The sequence below is a fragment of the Oryx dammah genome, unplaced genomic scaffold, assembly GCF_014754425.2.
Source record: "Oryx dammah isolate SB20612 unplaced genomic scaffold, SCBI_Odam_1.1 HiC_scaffold_29, whole genome shotgun sequence".
NCBI lineage: Eukaryota > Metazoa > Chordata > Mammalia > Artiodactyla > Bovidae > Oryx > Oryx dammah.
Window position 1 is genome coordinate 20,720,175 of NW_024070213.1, and position 18,941 is coordinate 20,739,115.

The window sequence follows — 18,941 nt, forward strand, 5'->3', positions numbered from 1 at the left end:
CTTTCACTTTCATGCATTGATTGGAGAAGGAAATGGCAACCCACTCCAGTGTTCTTGCCTGGAGAATCCCAGGGACGGGGGAGCCTGCTGGGCTGCCGTCTATGGGGTCGCACAGCACAGAGTCGGACACGACTGAAGCGACTTAGCAGCAGCAGCATGGCTGATTAACAATGTGATAGTTTCAAGTGAACAGCGAAGGGACTCAGCCATACATATACATGTATCATTCTCCCTCAAACTCCCCTCCTATCTAGCCTGCCACATAACACTGAGCAGAGTCCCATGTGCCGTACAGTAGGTCCTTGTTGGTTATCCATTTTAAATACAGCAGTGTGTACATGTCCATCCCAAACTCCCTAACTATCCCTTCTCCCGCCCCCTCCAGCAACCATAAGTTTGTCCTCCAGGTCTGTGAGTCTCTTTCTGTTTTGTAAGTTCATTTGTATCCTTTCTTTTCAGATTGCACGTATAAGGGATGTCATATGATATTTCTCTTAAAGGAGAGGTTTTTTTTAATCTCTAGAATGTTAAAGCTAAGTGAGCTAAAAACAATGGGAGATACTTAAGAAAATGGTGTGTTTGGAGGGGCAGTAAGAGAACAAGTGTGGTCTCAGCACACAGACTGAGTTGGTGGCAAAGAGAAAACAAAACTGGACAACTTCTCTCTTTCTCCCCCTCTTCCATCAAGGAGGGTGATTGTCAGACCGAAACAGGTAGTACAAACTGCCTTAAGGGAATTGAAGCCCAAGGCGGATGAGTTGATTATAGAAATGAATCTAAGTCGTTCTAAATAGATTCGAGGCTCTTGGCCCAGACAGATGACATCCCAGAATAGAGAATTTACAAGGGTCAAGGGTCACTGATAGTGCTCCCTAAGGTTTGCAGGAAATGGAAGAGATCCTAAAAGAGAGAATACGAACCACTGTTTACCCTATGCTCAGAAAAGGAGAAAAGGGAGTATGTACAGACTAAAAATAGCTGATCTGATACAACTTACAGATGAAATTCAGGAAAGATTTTCCAACACGGATGTTATGAGCACTTAGGGAAAAGTTATTCCTTAGGACTCAATCACCTTCTCCCTTTTTTCATCTTATTCAATAAAAGTGCTGTAGATTTTGTAGTTATTGTGTTTCTGGACCTCAAGAAAACATTTTATTTGAATTTTGGATGGTTCCTTTTCTGGCTGAACTAGAAAGATGTAGTCTAAATACTGGAGTAGTTAGGTGGGTTGATAATTGAACACCTGTATGCAGATGGGGCCAGGGCTTCCCAGGTGGCACAGTGGTAAAGAATCCAGCTGCCACACAGGAGATGTGGGTTATATCCCTGGGTCAATAAGATCCCCTGGAGAAGGGAGTAGCTACTCATTCCAGTATTTTTGCCTGGAGAATTCCATGGACAGAGGAGCCTAGTGGGCTACAGTTCATGGGGTTGCAAAGACTCGGACACAACTGAGTGTGTGCACACACACCCCCCAAATGGAGCCAATAACTTGATCAGTATCCATCTAAAAGGAGGTGGCTGGTTTATCACCAGAAGGCTCTCTTCTCAGCCCTCAGCTAATCAGCCCTCAGCTAATCAGCACTTTGTCAGGAACCTGTTGAGGTAATGGATGCTTATCAAAGGCAAAGTTGACATGAAGCTGTGAAGTATAGATAATACTAGGTATAGTCTCGGTCTGGAGGGACTGCTGCAGGCTGGAATGGTGATAGAAAATGGCAAGGTAAAAATCTAATACTGGTTAATATACTTTCTTCACAGGTGGGTTACAAACAGCAGCTATATATGTGCAGGATAGGGAGATTATAAAAATAACCATGGTGGTAAATATAAAATGCTCACTCTATGCCAAATACTGTCCTTTGTATCTTCCATCATCATTGTTTCATCTTACTCTATACTAGCTTTATGGAATCTGCGCATTTGACAAACATATCATCTGTGATTCAGTGGTACTCGCTTGTCAACTTGAGAGTTGTCCTCATTCTCCAGTTGAGGCAAGTGAGACACAGAGAGGTTAAGAAACTTGTCCGAGGTTACACAGCAGGGACACAGAATTTCCGAGTTGGTGCCCTGGGCCTACTTGCTTAAATACTGTGAAAGTTCACACAATCACTGAAACTTCTCTGTCTCTCTCTTTTTTTTTTTTAATCCTGAATTTAATTTAATGTCCTGCCAAAACACCAAAATAACCTTAGACAGAGAGGCAAGGAATTAATAAATAGGAACTTTGGGCTAGACCGACTGGGTTCAAATGTTGGCTCTTCCACTGGGTGTGTGACTTCGGCCAAGTCGCTTAACTTCCTAGTGTTCCAGTTTTCTCCTCTGTAAATAAGGATGGTGAATGTTTCTATTGTATAGGATCCCTGTGGGGATTACATGAGTTACAAACAGAAGACATTTAGAACAGCACCTGGCACACAGTAAATGCTTCTAAGTGTTTGCTGTTCCAGACATCCCTGGGTATCCACGTGGCAGAGTGATTCTAGGACCCCCCCCCACCCCCGCTAGATACTAAAATCCATAGATGCTCAAGCCCCTTACATAAAATCGCATAGTATTTGCATATAACCTACACACACCTTCCCATGTACTTTAAGTCATCTCTAGATAACTTTATAATTCCTCACACAATGTAAATGCTGTGTAATCTGTTGTGACTACGATGTAAACGCAGTGTGAATAGTTGCCAGCACACAGCAAATGCGAGTTATGCCTTTGGGAGCTTTCCGAAATTTTTTTATTCTGAATATTTTTGATCCGAGGGTGGTTGAATGTGGAACCTCAGTCTAAGGGGCCACTTGAGAATCCATATGGTGGGGTGTTGAGTGGGTCTGATTTTCAGTCCCAGCCCCACCAATTCCATTTATTGTATACTGCAGTTTTCTCCTCTATAAAATGAAAAGAATCATCCCTGTAGTGAACACTTGCGTAAATGCTCAGTGTTCGCTATTATTATGAATAAAAACATTGTCCAGAGATACAAAAGTTCTAGTCCTGCCTCTGGTACTATGTTTAGGAATGGGAGCCACAGAGGATCTCAGGAGGAGGCAGGCAGGCTGGTGAGGCTCTGAAAAAGGCAGTATTGAACTTCTGTGTGGACCAATGAAGGATGTTTAATCCAAAGGCAAGATAACTAAGCAAGGAAGTGATAGCTCTCCTCACTGTCAAAGGTGACAGAATGGTTCTTTGTCATCAGATTAAGTTATGAGACCCCATGGGAGGTTGGAAAGAGTCAGGGAACCTGGAGCAGCTTGAGGAGGGTTCAAACTCCACTTTTCCCAGCTTTAGTTTCCTCATGAGTCAGATGGGTGGGGGTTGCCTTCTGTCTTTTCCGCTTCTGTCCTCTAAGCCACTGATTCTGCAGCCAATTTCTGTGTATACAGAACGTTTAGGATAAAGGCTGCTTCTGATGAATGTTTACTACAGCAAAAGAGCTTGAATTGAGTATTATGCAAACCAGCAAAATCCTCTAATGACTCTGAGCCCCTATTTCCTCATCTTTCAACTTGAAGTGAGACTGCAATGGGTTTCACAGGGCTTTTTGGAGAATAACCTGAGGTCATCCACCTGAAAGCACCTTCTTAAAATGTTATGTTTATTATTGGGTAATTATAACCTATTACCAGGCTATAAATTTTCAATAATTAGAATATAATAAAAACACTCATAAGCACCAACATCTATTTAAAGTAACTTAATCTGTTTTCCATGATTCAGAGGAGCCTTCAGGAAGTTACAGAGTCTCTGGGTCATGGTCGTGAGCATGAAGTTGCTCTGTAGAAAAAGGTCCTGGCTGCTTAAGTTCTTTGGATTTTAGGATTCATATTAAGTGGAAGCATGTTGACCATATTAAACCCAGAATGGAACAGAGATCACATACTCTAAGCCCCTCATTTAACAGATGAAACCACTGAACCACAGAGAAACTGAGTGACTGGCCCAGAAACACATGTTACTTAATGGCAGACCTGGGAGTAAGATCCAGGTCCCTGACTCCTGGCACGCTTTCCATCATTAGTTTAAACACAACTCAGAAAGTCTGAAATGAGGCTAAGTGTGTACTGATAAACGTGGCTGCTCCTTTGAACGTGGAATTGGAGAACTATCAGAAGGAAGTTTATGGGTCTGGGTATGTCATTAAAGGGTACGGCCGCATGAACTTGACTTGACCGACTTGGGGAAAAAAAAAAAAGTGCGGTGGAATGCTTAGTAATTTTCTTAAGCATAGCAGTTCATTTCTTCTGTATAAAATCATTCTCAGCTACCCTCTGAAATGAAGTGACATTCCAAATGCAGGTCTTAGGGTGGCTTTCGCAGGCTTGTTATGCGCACAGGGAGCAACATGATGTAGGTACAGTATAATAATGGTCTCTGTCTTTTTTCTTTTCACTAATGATCATTAACATATATGTTCTCTAACTTTATTGTTTAAAAAAAAATTATTTATTTATTTGACTTTGCCAGGGTTTGGTTATGGCATGCTGGCTCTATTTCCCTGGCCAGCGATCAAACCCAGGCCCCCTGTATTGGGAGCTGGGAGTCAGCCACTTGACCATCAGGGAAGTCCCTTCGTTAATGTTGCAAGAGATAAGTGTGAAACAAGTTACATGTGATCCATTCCTTTCTGCTCTTGCCCTATGTGCTGTTACACTGCTGCTGCTGCTGCTAAGCCGCTTCAGTCGTGTCTGACTCTGCGACCCCATAGACGGCAGCCCACCAGGCTGCCCCGTCCCTGGGATTCTCCAGGCAAGAACACTGGAGTGGGCTGCCATTTCCTTCTCCAATGCATGAAAGTGAAATGTGAAAGTGAAGTCGCTCAGACGTGTCCAATCCTCAGCAACCCCATGGACTGCAGCCCACCAGGCTCCTCCGCCCATGGGATTTTCCCGGCAAGAGCACTGTAGCAGCTGTCTATTCAGGATCAGTGTCTACACAGCGAGTGCCCGTGAGCAAGTAGCTGGTGATGTAAAGCCTTCCTGGATGAGTTAAAAGCAGAGTCTCGCCTCCACCTCCTTACTCTTCCCTTGTATAAATGTATTTCTCCAGGGATCTACAGGATTTTTTGCTCTATTTTTAGTTCGTTGATAACTTGAGAAACCTCCCAGGGTCAAAATCTTGAATAGGGAGGGTTCAGTTCACTCAGTCTTTTCTGAATTCCTAATAGATGTTGAAAATGAATCTGAATGGGATGTACGAGGGTCAGGGAATGCACACGGGCTTTCTCTAGTTGCGGTGAGCAGGGGCTGCCCTCCAGGTGCGGTGCACGGGCCTCTCCCTGCAGTGGCTTCTCCTCTTGAAGAGCATGGGCTCTCGGGCACTCGGGCTTCCGTAGTTGTACATGGGCTTAGCTGTCCTGAGGCACTGTGGAATCTTCCCAGTCCAGGGACTGAACCCATGTCCCCCTGCATTGGCAGGCGGATTCTTAACAACTGGACCACCCGGGAAGTCCCGAACACCAGAGTTTATTATCAAGCCTCTTTCCAGCTCAGTGAATGTGTCCACATTCTCTCCTTGGAAGAGCGGTGGCGATTCTGATAAGTTTGTAGCCTGGCCTCCAGCAGGTAGCTTGGTCTGTCGGGGTCACTTTTGTAAAACTGCTGGAATCACCATGGTGTTTCTGGGGCTCACCGGGTCCCCTGAGCCCACAAGCCCAGAGCCTTCAGTGGGTCCCCTGGCCAGGGGGTTTCCGCGTTATGGTTTTGTTTGCTTCGGGGGCTGGGCTGTAGGAGAGATTAATGGGAAGTGAAAAGAGAAACAGTTGTTCTCAACCAGCAGGTCTGTTTGGAGTGTGTGACTCTTCTTGTATTTAGGGAAAAGATTACTCATGAGTATTTTCTTCCATAGAATATAAAGAACCTCAAATTACTACTTGCGTCCCCCACCCCCTTCTCACCCGCCTCTCTTGTTTCAGTGTCTCCTCTGCAGAAACTTCAGCATTTTACTCTCGTTTCCCCTCCCAAGTGGGATTCGGTTCTGTATTTGCCTTGGCACTCGCACTTCCAATAAGCAGCCCCATCCTTTTTTCCTGTTTCTGACCGAGCATCTTCTGTTCTGTGGTCCTCTCACCACCAGGCACTTCCTTCGGCCACGCTTGGCCAGTCCTCACATTTGTCCCCAAAGGGCTGGCTGTGTTCTGGCTGTTCGTGTGAAGGAGAAGAAAAGTCCCTAATAATTAGTCACCCCACTGTTCCTCTTCAGAGGTGACACCATGACTGTGGAAGTCAACTCTTGAGGCCTTTCTTCACTGGTTCAGAAGTTGAGATCTTGGCTGAGCCGTTTTCATGCCCATCCCCACCTCCCTGTGGTCCCAGATATGTATCTTTAAAGTCATTGGAAAGAGATGGGGTACCTCCTATGTCCAAGAACCTTTTTTTTTTAACTTTTTTTAACCATTTTTTAAACTTGTAAGAATACAGTTCTTAATGATTACAGTTATCACCGAATAGTGGCTATATTTCCCCATCTTGTACCATACATCCTTGAGCCTGTACATCCTTCGTGCCTCCCACTTCACCCACCCCTATGTTGCCCCCCTGCCACTAGTAACTACTAGTTTCTTCTCTATGCCTGTCAGTCTGCTTCTGTTTTGTTATATTCACTAGTTTGTTATATTTTTTCAGATTCCACATATAGGTGATATCATACATTATTTGTCTTCCTCCAGTTTATTTCACTTAGCATAAGGCCCTCCAAGTCCATCCATGTCCAAGGACCATTTTTCATAGGCATTGCTTCTTGGCCCTGTCAAGAGTCCAAAACAAAACCCTGAATTCTTTAATTGCTGTGTGTATTCTAAAGATCATAGAGCAGTAACATATTGCATGGTATTATTTTACAGTGCCCCTTTATTCCCTATGTGACAAAAAAAAATTATGAAGCTTAAAAACCAAGAAAAAAACTCTATGTTCTGTGTTAGTCACTCAGTCGTGTCCAACTCTTTGCAAACCCGTGGATTGTAGCCCACCAGGCTCCTCTATCCATGGGATTCTTCAGGCAAGAATACTGGAGTGGGTAGCCATTCCCTTCTCCAGGGGATCTTTCCCAGCCAGGGATCAAACCTGAGTCTTCTGCAAAGCAAGTAGATTCTTTACCATCTGAGCCACCAGGGAAGCTCATCCCTAGTTTCAGTGCCCATAGTTCTTTATCCATGCCCAACACAGTGGACCAGTTTCAGAAGGACTCCCCCAGAGTTCAAGGAAACCAGCTGCCACTCCGTAAAACTAGACTTTGCAAAGGAGCCTGAAAGACAGAGCCACTGGTCCTGCCCAGAGGCCCTGGATCTTCTCAAGGGCACTGAGCTATTCCATTTCCTCATCCACCCAGGAGGAAAAGTAGCCCATCCAAACAGACCAGTTCTTTGTGATGCCTGACAGGTGAAAGGTCCTTTCCAGGGTCAGACTGAAGGATGCTGTCAGAGCACACTCACAGAGTCCCCTTAGCAAGTTTAAGTAACCACCAGTAAATAACAAGACTGCAGTTCCTCTTACCAAACATTGATTCTGTTGTATTTGAGCTATTAGTTCATACAGTATTTTAGAGAATAATGCACTCTTGAGCATCTGGCTTTAATCCATCAGTTCTCAAACAGTTGATTTCAGGATTTCTTTCGATCCTTTAAAATTATTGAAGACCTCCAAAAAGCTTTGCTCATGTGCCTTTTATCTATCTATGTGTACTGTATTGGGAATTAAAACCAAAAATTTTTACTATTTGTTGTAATATATATCAAAATAGGTGTCAACTCGCTAAAAAGTAATAAGCCAAGTATATGTTAACATAAATATGTATTTATGAATATGTTTTGCAAAACCAAAAGAAAATCAGTGAAAAAGTGGCATTATCTTACATTTTTGCAACTCTTTTTAATGTCTGGCTTCATTTTAAAAAAGGCTGGATTCTTGTGTCTGCTTTAATATCACATGCTGTGTAGCTGCTAGGAAATTCCACTGTATGCTCATGAAAGATTGAGAATAGAACAACAACAGAAAAAACAAATAACCTCTTCATATTGTTACAAAGAGTTTTGACTTCTTAGACACCCTGAGATGGTCTTGGGAACCTGGAAGGGTGCCTGGTTCACACTTTGAGAATCACTGTTCTCTAAACCACTCGTATGATATGTCAAAGGTTTCCAACAACCAGAGAATAAAATAAAAACACAGACTCACAGTCAGGCTTCCAGACAGAGATCCAGCCTGAGCCATCCTCTTGGTCCCAGGTGCTGCCCTCCCTCCAAACCACTCCTGGTCCTACTCAGAGTTCAAGTGCCACCCCCCACCAGGAAGTTCGAACATGAACAAGTACCTGTTATCCTTACCTTGCCCTCTCATTCCCAGAGGCTAGGCTGATAGTGTCTCCGAGACAAGTGAGTTGCTCCTTCTGGAAGAAGTTGCAGGGCACACTATATTATTTGACATCTCTGGCAGGTCAAGCCCCATTCTGGAACATTCTCACTTCAAAAGGACACTGGGCTGCCATCAAAGCAGTTCTGTGCATGGAATTCTCCAGGCAAGAATACTTGAGTGGGTTGTCATGTCATACTCCATGGGATCTTCCCAACCCAGGGATCAAACCCAGGTCTCCTGCATTGCAGGCAGATTCTTTACCTTCTGAGCCACCAGGGAAGCCCTGTGATTCTAGAGTTGCCTCCAGAGCCCACTGACATTGTTATGACTCTGCACCTCCTGAGGTGCTTCAGGCCCCCATAGAGCTGCACCTTCAGGATAGACTGGAAATCCACATACCCCTGGCACTGGAGCTGAGCAAGGAAGAACAGGGCTGTGAGACCTATGGTTCATTAAAGACAAAAAAAAGCGATTCCTTCCCCCCCACACACATTTTGCCTCTAAATAAATTCATTTGATACACACTTTGACACTCATGCAGCTAGAGTTCTACCTGAAGTTCAGAGTTGAACCCTAAGGGCTCTTCAGACATGGAGACTCAGTTTTGTTAACCATTCAAAAATCTTTTCCCTTTATTTCGGCTGTCTAACTGATGAGATCTTTTTTCTCTTTTCTTTCTGCCTTGCTCTCTCTCCAACAGGCTTGCAGCCCATGTTCTGGAGCAGAGATGACGTAGCCCAGTGGCTCAAGTGGGCTGAAAACGAGTTTTCTCTAAGGCCGATTGACAGCAACACATTTGAGATGAACGGCAAGGCTCTCCTACTCCTGACCAAAGAGGACTTTCGCTACCGGTCTCCTCATTCAGGTGAGAGTCTGGACTCTGGACCTGGGCTCAGCCTGGAAAGTCTAGTCTCCAGCACTGGCCTTTGTCACCACCCACCCTCCCAGGAGATCTCCACGTCAGGTCGCCGTGAATGCAAGGACGGTGACCCTGCTTAGTGGAGGGCGGATCCTGCTGATGAGGGCCAGTGTGAGGGGAGAAGAGGAAGGGTTTCCAGGTCCAGGAGAGACTTTCAGGAGAAGTGACCTAGTTCAGACCTATAGACCCTGGAACTTAAGGGATCCGTGTGTACCACCATATAAGGAAGAAAATCTGTTCTTGCCCTTTCTCTCCACCTTGCTTCTGATTCTGAAGCCTTTCAGAAGAGATGCTTGAGAGTGAGTATAGGATGCAAACTGCTCAGTTCAAAACAAAGACAGGAGACGGCAGGGAATGAGTGGAGCTGAGGCAGGAGGAGTAGAAGGGGAAGGAGAAACGAGAATGGGTGAGAAGGGCTGGGGAAGGTGGAGATCCTTGTAACTCAGGCAGCTTGAGACCCAAATTCAAAGGGCTTTAGGTGATTTCTTCTGGAAGTTGTGAATTTTTTGAAGTAATAAATCTTATATTGAATAGTTTGTGTGTTGGTATTAGTCGCTCAATCATGTCCAACTCTTTGCAACCACATGGATGATTGCCCGCCAGGCTCCTCTGTCCATGGGATTCTTTAGGCAAGAATACTGCAGTGGGTTGCCATTCTCTTCTCCAGGGGATCTTCCCAGCCCAGGGATCAAACCTAGGTTTCCTGCATTGCTGGCACATTCTTTACCATCTGAGCCACCAGGGAAACCTGAATAATTTGTGCAACTCTTGAAGGATACAAGTGACCGTTCCCTCTGGCACATCTAACAAGAAAGATTTGTCTAAATAAGGGCTTCTAAAACCACATGGAAAAGTTTCCTTCAGTAAGAAGCTTTGGTACCTGCAAAATGTATTGCTGATACGGATAAGAACTCAAACAGACTTTCTAATTTCATTTCTCACACTTGATGGATTTTTTTTTCTTAAATTTTTTGTGATGTGGACATTTCCAAAGTCTTTATTGAATTTGTTACAATATTGCCTCTGTGTTATGTTTTGGCTGCAAGGCATGTGGGATCTCAGCTCCCCGACCAGGGATTGAACCCACTCCCCTTGTGTTGGAAGGTGAAGTCTTCACCACTGAACCACTGAGGAAGTCCCCTTGATGGATTTTTAGAAGAGGTTTGGGAACTCCACACGGCCAAGGGGAGCCTTGGTCTCAGGTTTCTGCCTCTTGAGGACAGTTATTCAAGGACCCACGGGTCCTGCCTCTGTCAAGTCACCTTGCTACCCCCACTTTGATGTCACTTGTCTGGCAGAGACCCTTCTTCCTTGACTTAAGGGCAAAGGTCCCACACAAGGTCTTGGCTTTGTCCCCAACTATGTTCACCCTTATTTACTCCTGGAGGCCAGCCAGGAGTTAATAAACTAGCTAACCGTCCTGAGGAAACGGCCTGTCACACAGGGCAAGATAAGGATGTGTATAGAACTATAGTGTCGCCCCAGCTCTTCCCAGTTGCAGCAGAACCGTTTAGAGGAGGAAATGATAAAAGGGAAGTTTCCCGCAGAAGTACAGATGTTCATGGAAACTTGAAAACGTCTACAGCTGAAAACCAGGGCACTGTGAAGGTTTTAGAAGGGACACAGACATACTTGAAACATTTCATCTTCCATCATTGATTCTTTCTGTAGCCTCAGGATAAGAAAACTGTAAAACAACAATATAAATAAATAAAACCAACCTGAAAGGAACCTTGAGAGTTCCTTTTAATTTAATGCAAAAACACTTCCCTTTTCTGTTCCAGTGGAAACTCAGAGATTAAACTCAAAGGGGCAAGGTTACCCAGCTGAAGGGAAAAGCACGCTAGCTCCTCAGTGTTCAGGAAAAGTCACTCATGTCGGGCAAACAAAGGAAAACACAATGATGCGTTTTAAGTTGACTTGATTTAGACCTTGGGCATGCTTTCCTCTTTGTAAATCTGCCTCTGCCTCCCCTCATATCTCAGGTATGCCCCCCCTTTTTTTTTTAACTTTCTGTTTTGTGCTGGTTCCCTGGTGGCTCAGAGGTTAAAGCGTCTGCCTCCGATGCGGGAGACCCGGGTTCGATCCCTGGGTCGGGAAGATCCCCTGGAGAAGTAAATGGCAACCCACTCCAGTATTCTTGCCTGGAGAATCCCATGGACTGAGGAGCCTGGGGGGCTGCAGTCCATGGGGTCACAAAGAGTCGGACACGACTGAGTGACTTTACTTACTTACTTATAGCTGATAAACAGTGATATAATAGTTTCAGGTGGACAGCAAAGGGGCTTAGTCATACATATACATATGTCCATTCTCCTCCAAACTCCCTTCGTATCCAGGCTGCCACAGAAACATCGTCAGGTGCTCCTTTTTGTTGCTGATTTTTTATTTCTCCAGTGACCTCTCAACTTTCCTTAAAGCCGGGAGCAGAGACATACCAAACCTGTCAGTACATCCTTGCCAGTTTGTCGAGTCTTTGCAGGGTGAGCCATGTGGGAGGCTGGAAGGGAGCCTGCCACCCCACTGAAGGCAGGATCACACTGAACCTGAAGGCAGAGGCAGCTGGGGAAGGAGAAAGCAGAACGAATGGGCCTCAGAAAAAGAGTGGAGCTGGTCTGGAACGTGAAAGATGGGCTGCATGACTGGTCACTGGGGCACCGTTAACTTAGTGGGCTTGGGTGGCCGTGAGGAAGCCCACCTGGAGATGGAAGAGGCAGTGTTAGGCTGTTGCGCTAGTTGGGACATGGTCGTCGTAGCCATGGTTAAGAGAGCAGTAGAAATTCATTCTGTGAGTGTTCCCTGAGTAGCTCCATGCCAGAGGACAAGAGAGCTGGCTGAGGAAGTTAAGGGACAGAGAAGTGATTTCCAGCCGGGTTGTCAGATGAGGCTCAGTTGTGTGGTAGCCGAGCCAGACTTTGAAAGCTCTGAAAGGTGAGCAAGAAGCAGGAGGGAAAAGGGTTGAAGAGGAAGTGAGGCCAGTTCACTTGGAGGAGGACCTTGGAGACAAGTTTTCGTTTGAAACACTGTTCATCATTACTCATCACCCCTCACCCTTGTCTGCTTGCCTCTTCAAGTTCTGCTACTTTCTCCAGGAACACTTTCCCTGACTCTCCCATCCCCACATCCCTGGTTCCACTCCACCTTCCTTTCCTCCACATCTCGCTGCCTCAGTCTGGGTGAGGTGCTGGTCCTCATGTTTTTTCCTTTTGGCTGCACCACATGTGGGATCTTACTTCCCTGACAGCGAGTGAGCCTGTTCCTCCTGCATTGGAAGCCCTGAGTCTTAACAGCTGGATTACAAGGGAAGTCCTGTTGACCCTCTTTTCTGCTCAGTCGCTCAGTTCTGTCCTATTCTTTGTGACCCCATGGACTGCAGCATGCCAGGCATCCCTGTCCTGTGCCATCTCCCAGAGCTTGCTCAAACTCATGTCCATCGAGTTGGTGATGCCGTCCAGCCATTTCTGTTGTCCCCTTCTCCTCCTGCCTTCAGTCTTTTCTACCATCAAGGTCTTTTCTAATGAGTCAGTTCTTTGCATCAGGTGGCCAAAGTATTCAAGCTTTAGCAGCAGTCCTTCAATGAATATTCAGGACTGATTTCCTTTAGGATGGACTGGTTGGATCTCCTTGCAGTCCAAGGGACTCTCAAGAGTCTTCTCCAGCATCAGAATTCAAAAGCATCAGTTCTTTGGCACTCAGCTTTCTTTATGGTCCAATTCTCACATGCATGACTACTGGAAAAATCATAGGTTTGACTAGCTGGACCTTTCCCAGTAAAATAATGTCTCTGCTTTTTAATTTGCTGTCTAGGTTTGTCATAGCTTTTCTTCCAAGGAGCAAGTGTCTTTTGATTTCATGGCTGCAGTCACCATCTGCAGTGATTTTGAAGCCCAAAAGAATAAAGTCTGTCACTGTTTCAGTTGTTTCCCTATCTATTTGCCATGAAGTGATGGGACCAGATGCCATGATCTTCATTTTTTGAATGTTGAGTTTTAAGCCAGCTTTTTTACTCTGCTCTTTCATGTTCAAGAGGCTTTTTAGTTCCTCTTTGCTTTCTGCCATGAGGGTGGTGTCATCTGCATGTCTGAAGTTATTGATTTCTCCCAGCAATCTTGATTCCAGCCTGTGCTTCATCCAGCCTGGCATTTGGCATGATGTACTCTGCATATACGTTAAATAAGCAGGGTGACAATATACAGCCTTGACATACTCCTTTCCCAGTTTGGAACCAGTCTGTTGTTCCATGTCTGATTCTAACTGTCGCTTCTCGGCCTGCATACAAGTTTCTCAGGAGGCAGGTCAGGTGGTCTGGTATTCCCGTCTCTTTCAGAATTTTCCACAGTTTGTTTTATCTCAGAACATTTCCTAATTCTTTCATGGCCCCTGACACACATACACAGGGTTCACACCGTGATACATGAGATTGTTTTCTATTCCATATCCTCTCTCAAAGTAGAAAGTTCAGGCTGCGTCCTGTTCAGCTGCCGTGTCTCCAGTGTCTAGCACAGGGCATGACATCTGTTTGGCACTCAATAAATATTAGCTGAATTATGACCCAACCCAAGAGTATCTTACAGCCAGTTAAGGAGTTTGGATGTTATTTTGCAAATAATAGGAAACCACTGAAAGGTTCTGATCGGGAGAAAGATATGATTGAAGCTTTCCCTTTGGTACAGTCAGTCCCCTACATACAAATGAGTTCTATTCCGAGAGCATATTCGTTAAGCCCAGTTTGTGCATAAGTTCAACATCGTTAGCCTCAGTACCCAACTAACACAATCTGCTATTTAGTACTGTACTGTAATAGGTTTATAATACTTTTCACACAAATAATACATTTTAAAAAGCAATAAATAAAGCATTTTTTATCTTACACTATAGTACCTTGATGGAGAAGGCAATGGCACCCCACTCCAGTACTCTTGCCTGGAAAATCCTATGGACAGAGGAGGCTGGTGGGCTGCAGTCCATGGGGTCTTTAAGAGTTGGACGTGACTGAGTGACTTCACTTTCACTTTTTACTTTCATGCACTGGAGAAGGAAATGGCAACCCACTCCAGTACTCTTGCCTGGAGAATCCCATGGACAGAGGAGTCTGGTGGGCTGCAGTCCATGGGGTCACTAAGAGTTGGACACAACTGAAGTGACTTAGCAGCAGCAGTAGCATAGTACCTTGAAGAGTATAGTAGTGTAGTCCAACAGCTGGTATACAGGGGCTGCCATCCAGTGAACAGGTAAGAAGAGTTGCTGACTGGAGGAGGGAGAGGAGGCAGTAGATGGTGGAACTGAAGGACCATCAGCAATAAGAGATGGAGGGCAAGCACATTCACATTTTTGAAAGTTTGCAACTTGGAGGTTTGTATGTAGGGGACTTGCTCTATAGACGTTTGCCATCAGTGCATAGGGTAGATTCACTGGGTCACTAAAAGCAGGAAAACCAGGTACAGTCCTAATTTGAGACACTGAAGTCCAGGACAGAATCAGTGACACCAAAATAATATGCTTTAGGCATGAAATGGTTATCCTGGCATTTTGGCCAAGTGATGCCAGAACATTCAGGAAGATGTGTCCTTTTCTGCAGAAGTCTGAGACAGAAGCCAGGCCAAGCTGAGAATAATAGATTTCAGAGCATCCCCTATTACATCGAGCTGAGACTAAAGATAAATCTATGCTGTGGGTAATTTAATTTTAAGGCAGCAACCAGAAAGCCATGGACAGAATATCAAGGTGATACTTGACAGTAGGGGCTATCAGAAAACCTGCCACAGAATAGGAGTATTGTCAGAGGAATTGGAAGACAGAAATAAGAAGAAGATGAGATGACCCTTCCCATGAGGTAGGTAGCCAGCCAGCAATGTGATGAGGGCGTGATATACCTGCTCACCTTCTCCTTAGGTAGAGACAATGTATAAATAGAAAACCTTGTTTCTCTCTCATATGAAACATTTGACACTGCTTCTGTTGACTTCCACTTTGCTCTTGCCTTCAACGTAGTAGATGTCACAAGGTCCAGATTCTACACATGTCTCTACCACATATATCATCACCTCATTTGCTCTTATCTTCCTTGTCCATAAAATGGAATTTTCAACCTGGGGATCCCAAACTCTCTTTATAGTTCAACCCAACTTCAACCACTGAAAGTGTTAAGCTTTCCGTAAGCATTACAACTTCCCACCTATAGGCAGTAAATAGATACTGTAGTCTCCTTCATGACTGTATACCATGAAAAAGCCTAGACTTTACCCAGTTTTTTCCTGTCTTTCTTTAATCTTTTTTGCTGCCTAGGACAAAGCAGCAGCAGTGTCTCACTAGTCATAGTGTTGCTAGAATGAAACAAAAGGATGTGATGGGCCATCACCAGGAGTGGATGTTTACAGCTTCCTCCCGGCCATGTTTCCTGCCTGGCCTCACCCAGAGTTATGTTCTCTGTACACAGAAATAACATTCCTTGACACAACTCATCCCATATGTAGACAGGAGAGAACAAGAGTTCGATGAATTATAATTAGTTGAACTATTAAGATACCTTCAGTCAAATGAACCCCACATTCTCCAACCAATTAAACAAACTACATTTATGCTGTCCACTTTCAGGACAAAGGTCCTCCCTTTTCAACCACTAGACTAAAACAGGGGATATAGTTTAAGATATCATCTCCAACAGAAGATGTCAGGTTTGAATATAAACGGTAGCTTTTCTTTGAAATAATCTCCCAATCAGGATATAGCAGGATGACAAATTTATAATATTCACAAAGTTAAAGGAAAAGTGTAAAAGAATGTCTATTTTATAAAACTCACCCAGACAGGATTATTTTACCTAGTCCTTGGGCAACTGGGTAGTTATCACATTAAATGGTCTGGGATGTTTCAATTCAAAGGAATTTCATTGAATTTTATGAATTTATTGAATGCCTTGAAATGAATAACTCCAATTGTTACTTGACCTCTTTGAGACTCTGAGAAAACACATTAATCCGAAGAAACAGACAAGTTAGCATTGATATTAACACTCTCATTTAGAGTTATCCATTGCAAGATACTCAGGTGGGATGTATTTGCTGCTGCTGCTGCTAAGTCGCTTCAGTCGTGTCCGACTCTGTGCGACCCCATGGACGGCAGCCCACCAGGCTCTGCCGTCCCTGGGATTCTCTAGGCAAGAACACTGGAGTGGGTGGGATGTATTTATGTATTCCTTATTTAAATGAACAAAAAATGTTATTAATTTAATTCATATTAGACTTTTTATCAGTGCTTTTTAAAAAACAAACGTTCAAAGTTCCTTCAGTTTAATTCAGCAAAAAATATATTGGGGTTTTACTAAGTAAATGAGTTTTTAACATACTGGAGTGTGATGTTACAAAGCGTTTCTTCCTCTCCAGCCCACCAGAATCTTTTTCTTTGGAAATGTGCTTTGCTTGTGACTTTCAGATATATTAAGTTTCTTTTAAAGGTTAAACTTAAATACTGGTCTGTATCTACATATGTTTCCTAGGAGACCAACCTGCCTATTAATCTCTATTAAGCAGTGGTAGGTGGTTTGCTGGCTTGAGTCCACTGGCTGCTTTAGTCTCAAGTCACAGGGTCTGAGGGCATGGGTCACAGAGGGGAATTTTAGCCCTAAAGTGTGGGAGTTCCAACAAACATGACCCTTGACTGAAGATACCCAGAGTTGCCTCTCTCTTCTCTTCCTGTGTCTTTGAGCAAAACAAGCCAAAAATATGTGTATTACCCATCAGCAAAATGCTCAGATAAATCAATTACAGGAAAGTCACGGAATTTGTTAGCATTTCGCTTATCCCATTGGTGAAATGGTGGTGGTGACTGACTGATCGCTCTGCTATGCAGAGTCATATTTTAACATGTGAAACATACAGTACTTCCTGTAGTTGACAGTGCATACTTATGTCACAATATTTAGGTTTTCTCACAAACTTATTCTTTGGTTTACCTTACATTATCTTCTGTATGCAAGTAAAGGCAGTTGTCTTCTAGATGTCTTCCTGAGTGAGTCTCCTCTTAAACATCATATTCAGAGACTTCCCTGGTGGTTCAGTGGCTAAGACTCCATGCTCCCAATGCAGGGGGCCTAGGTTCAATCCTTGGCTGGAAACTAGATCCCACATGCTGCAACTAATTAAGATTTCACATACCACAACTAAAAATACTGCATGCTGCAACTAAGACCTGGCTCAGCCAAATAAATAAGTAAATATTTAAATATGTATAAAATATTTATGTTAGATATGTATTTTTTATATATATATATAATATCCCAATTTTCCCACAACCTGCTCCCTTTTTTTTTTCCACAGGATCTCTGTGTCCAAGACATAGATATCAAATAAATTTCAAATATTTGTTCCTAAGTGAAAGAGGAATTTATTTTTATGGTCACAGAAAGCACTCTGTATTAAATTAAAAGATTTGTAATTCAATCAGGCTATAAAAATGGATTGAGTGGAATGCTTGGAAACGAAGATAGAGCAGAGCTGGAATGCCAAACAGTCCCACGATGGGAATGTTCTTAGACCACCAGTGGGCTCTCCCAGGCCTGTGTCTGAGTTGGTGTTTTCACTGTTGAATTTATGATGAAACTGAAGTGACTGAGGCCTCAGATGTCACTTTGAACCTGTCACAGGCAGGAAAGAACAGCAGAGAGTTGAATAGTGTCCTTCCCACACCATATATGCTGTTATTTTCTTGTAACTGATCAGAGGGAAACTAAAATCTCTGAATAAAAACAGAAGAGAGAAAAAAAGAAAAGAGAACGCTTTGCACATGTAAGAATGTGTTACTTCTGATCATCTTCGTAGGAGGATGTGTACATAGTAAATTGTCACCTCTGAAAAATGCCAGCTTTTAATAATGTGAAGATTCCGCTTTAAACCTACTGAACTCAAGAAGGTAAACGCTGTGAAACCCCACAGGGAGGGGCTCTGGGTACCCCTGTCAATGGCACTCTGCCTTGGTCCAATTCTTCTGGAGAATCAGCAGTGTATAATAAGAACTTTAAAACTAATTGTACCCTTTCACTGATAACACCGTTTTAGGAAAAGAAAAATCCCATGGAAGCAATCCAATAGGAAGTCGAAAAAGATACCCTTAATAATTCTATTCATGACAGTGAAAACTGGAAATGCCCATAGTACCTCCAGTAGGGAACTGACAGGCTTTAAAAAAATATGGAGAATATAAATATAGAGGAATACACTGTAGCTTTACAGCCATTCATTGAGTCACTTCAGTAGATCATACAGGCCTTGTGGATCATGTTCAGAACTTTAAATGTTATTTTAAAGACAGGTGGAAGCCATTCACGGTCTGAAGCAGAGACTGGCATGATGAAACACAGAACTGAGAAGTGGGATGTAGGGCAGTCGGTAGACGCGATGGCAAGTGACTGAAACTAAGATCCAGCAGGGAAAAGCAGGTGATTCAAGGAATATTTAGAAGGCAGAGTCTGTAAGTCTTGCTGATGCTGAATGAGAAGGAGAGAGTCGAGGATGAGTCCTGTTTCTGACCCAGTCAGCTGGGGATTTACAGCACTAGGAAGCACCGAGGGTTGTAAAGGCGTTGATGTCGAACACATAAGATGTGTGGTGCTCGGGTGGCAGGCAGGAGGATGTGTGTAGGAGGTAACCGAAGGTTCTGAAGGTGAGGAGGGGTGT

At 43.9% G+C, this 18,941-nt stretch overlaps 1 protein-coding gene across 2 annotated transcripts in view; it reads left to right on the forward strand.

Moving 5' to 3' along the window:
- The window catches only part of ETV6 (ETS variant transcription factor 6), a 285,447-nt gene that overhangs the window by 220,959 nt on the left and 45,547 nt on the right, over positions 1-18,941 (forward strand). For both annotated transcript variants that reach the window (XM_040235194.1, XM_040235195.1), the window contains exon 3: positions 9,052-9,216. In XM_040235194.1, coding sequence (XP_040091128.1) covers positions 9,052-9,216 — 165 coding nt within the window. The remainder of the gene's footprint in view (positions 1-9,051; positions 9,217-18,941) is intronic.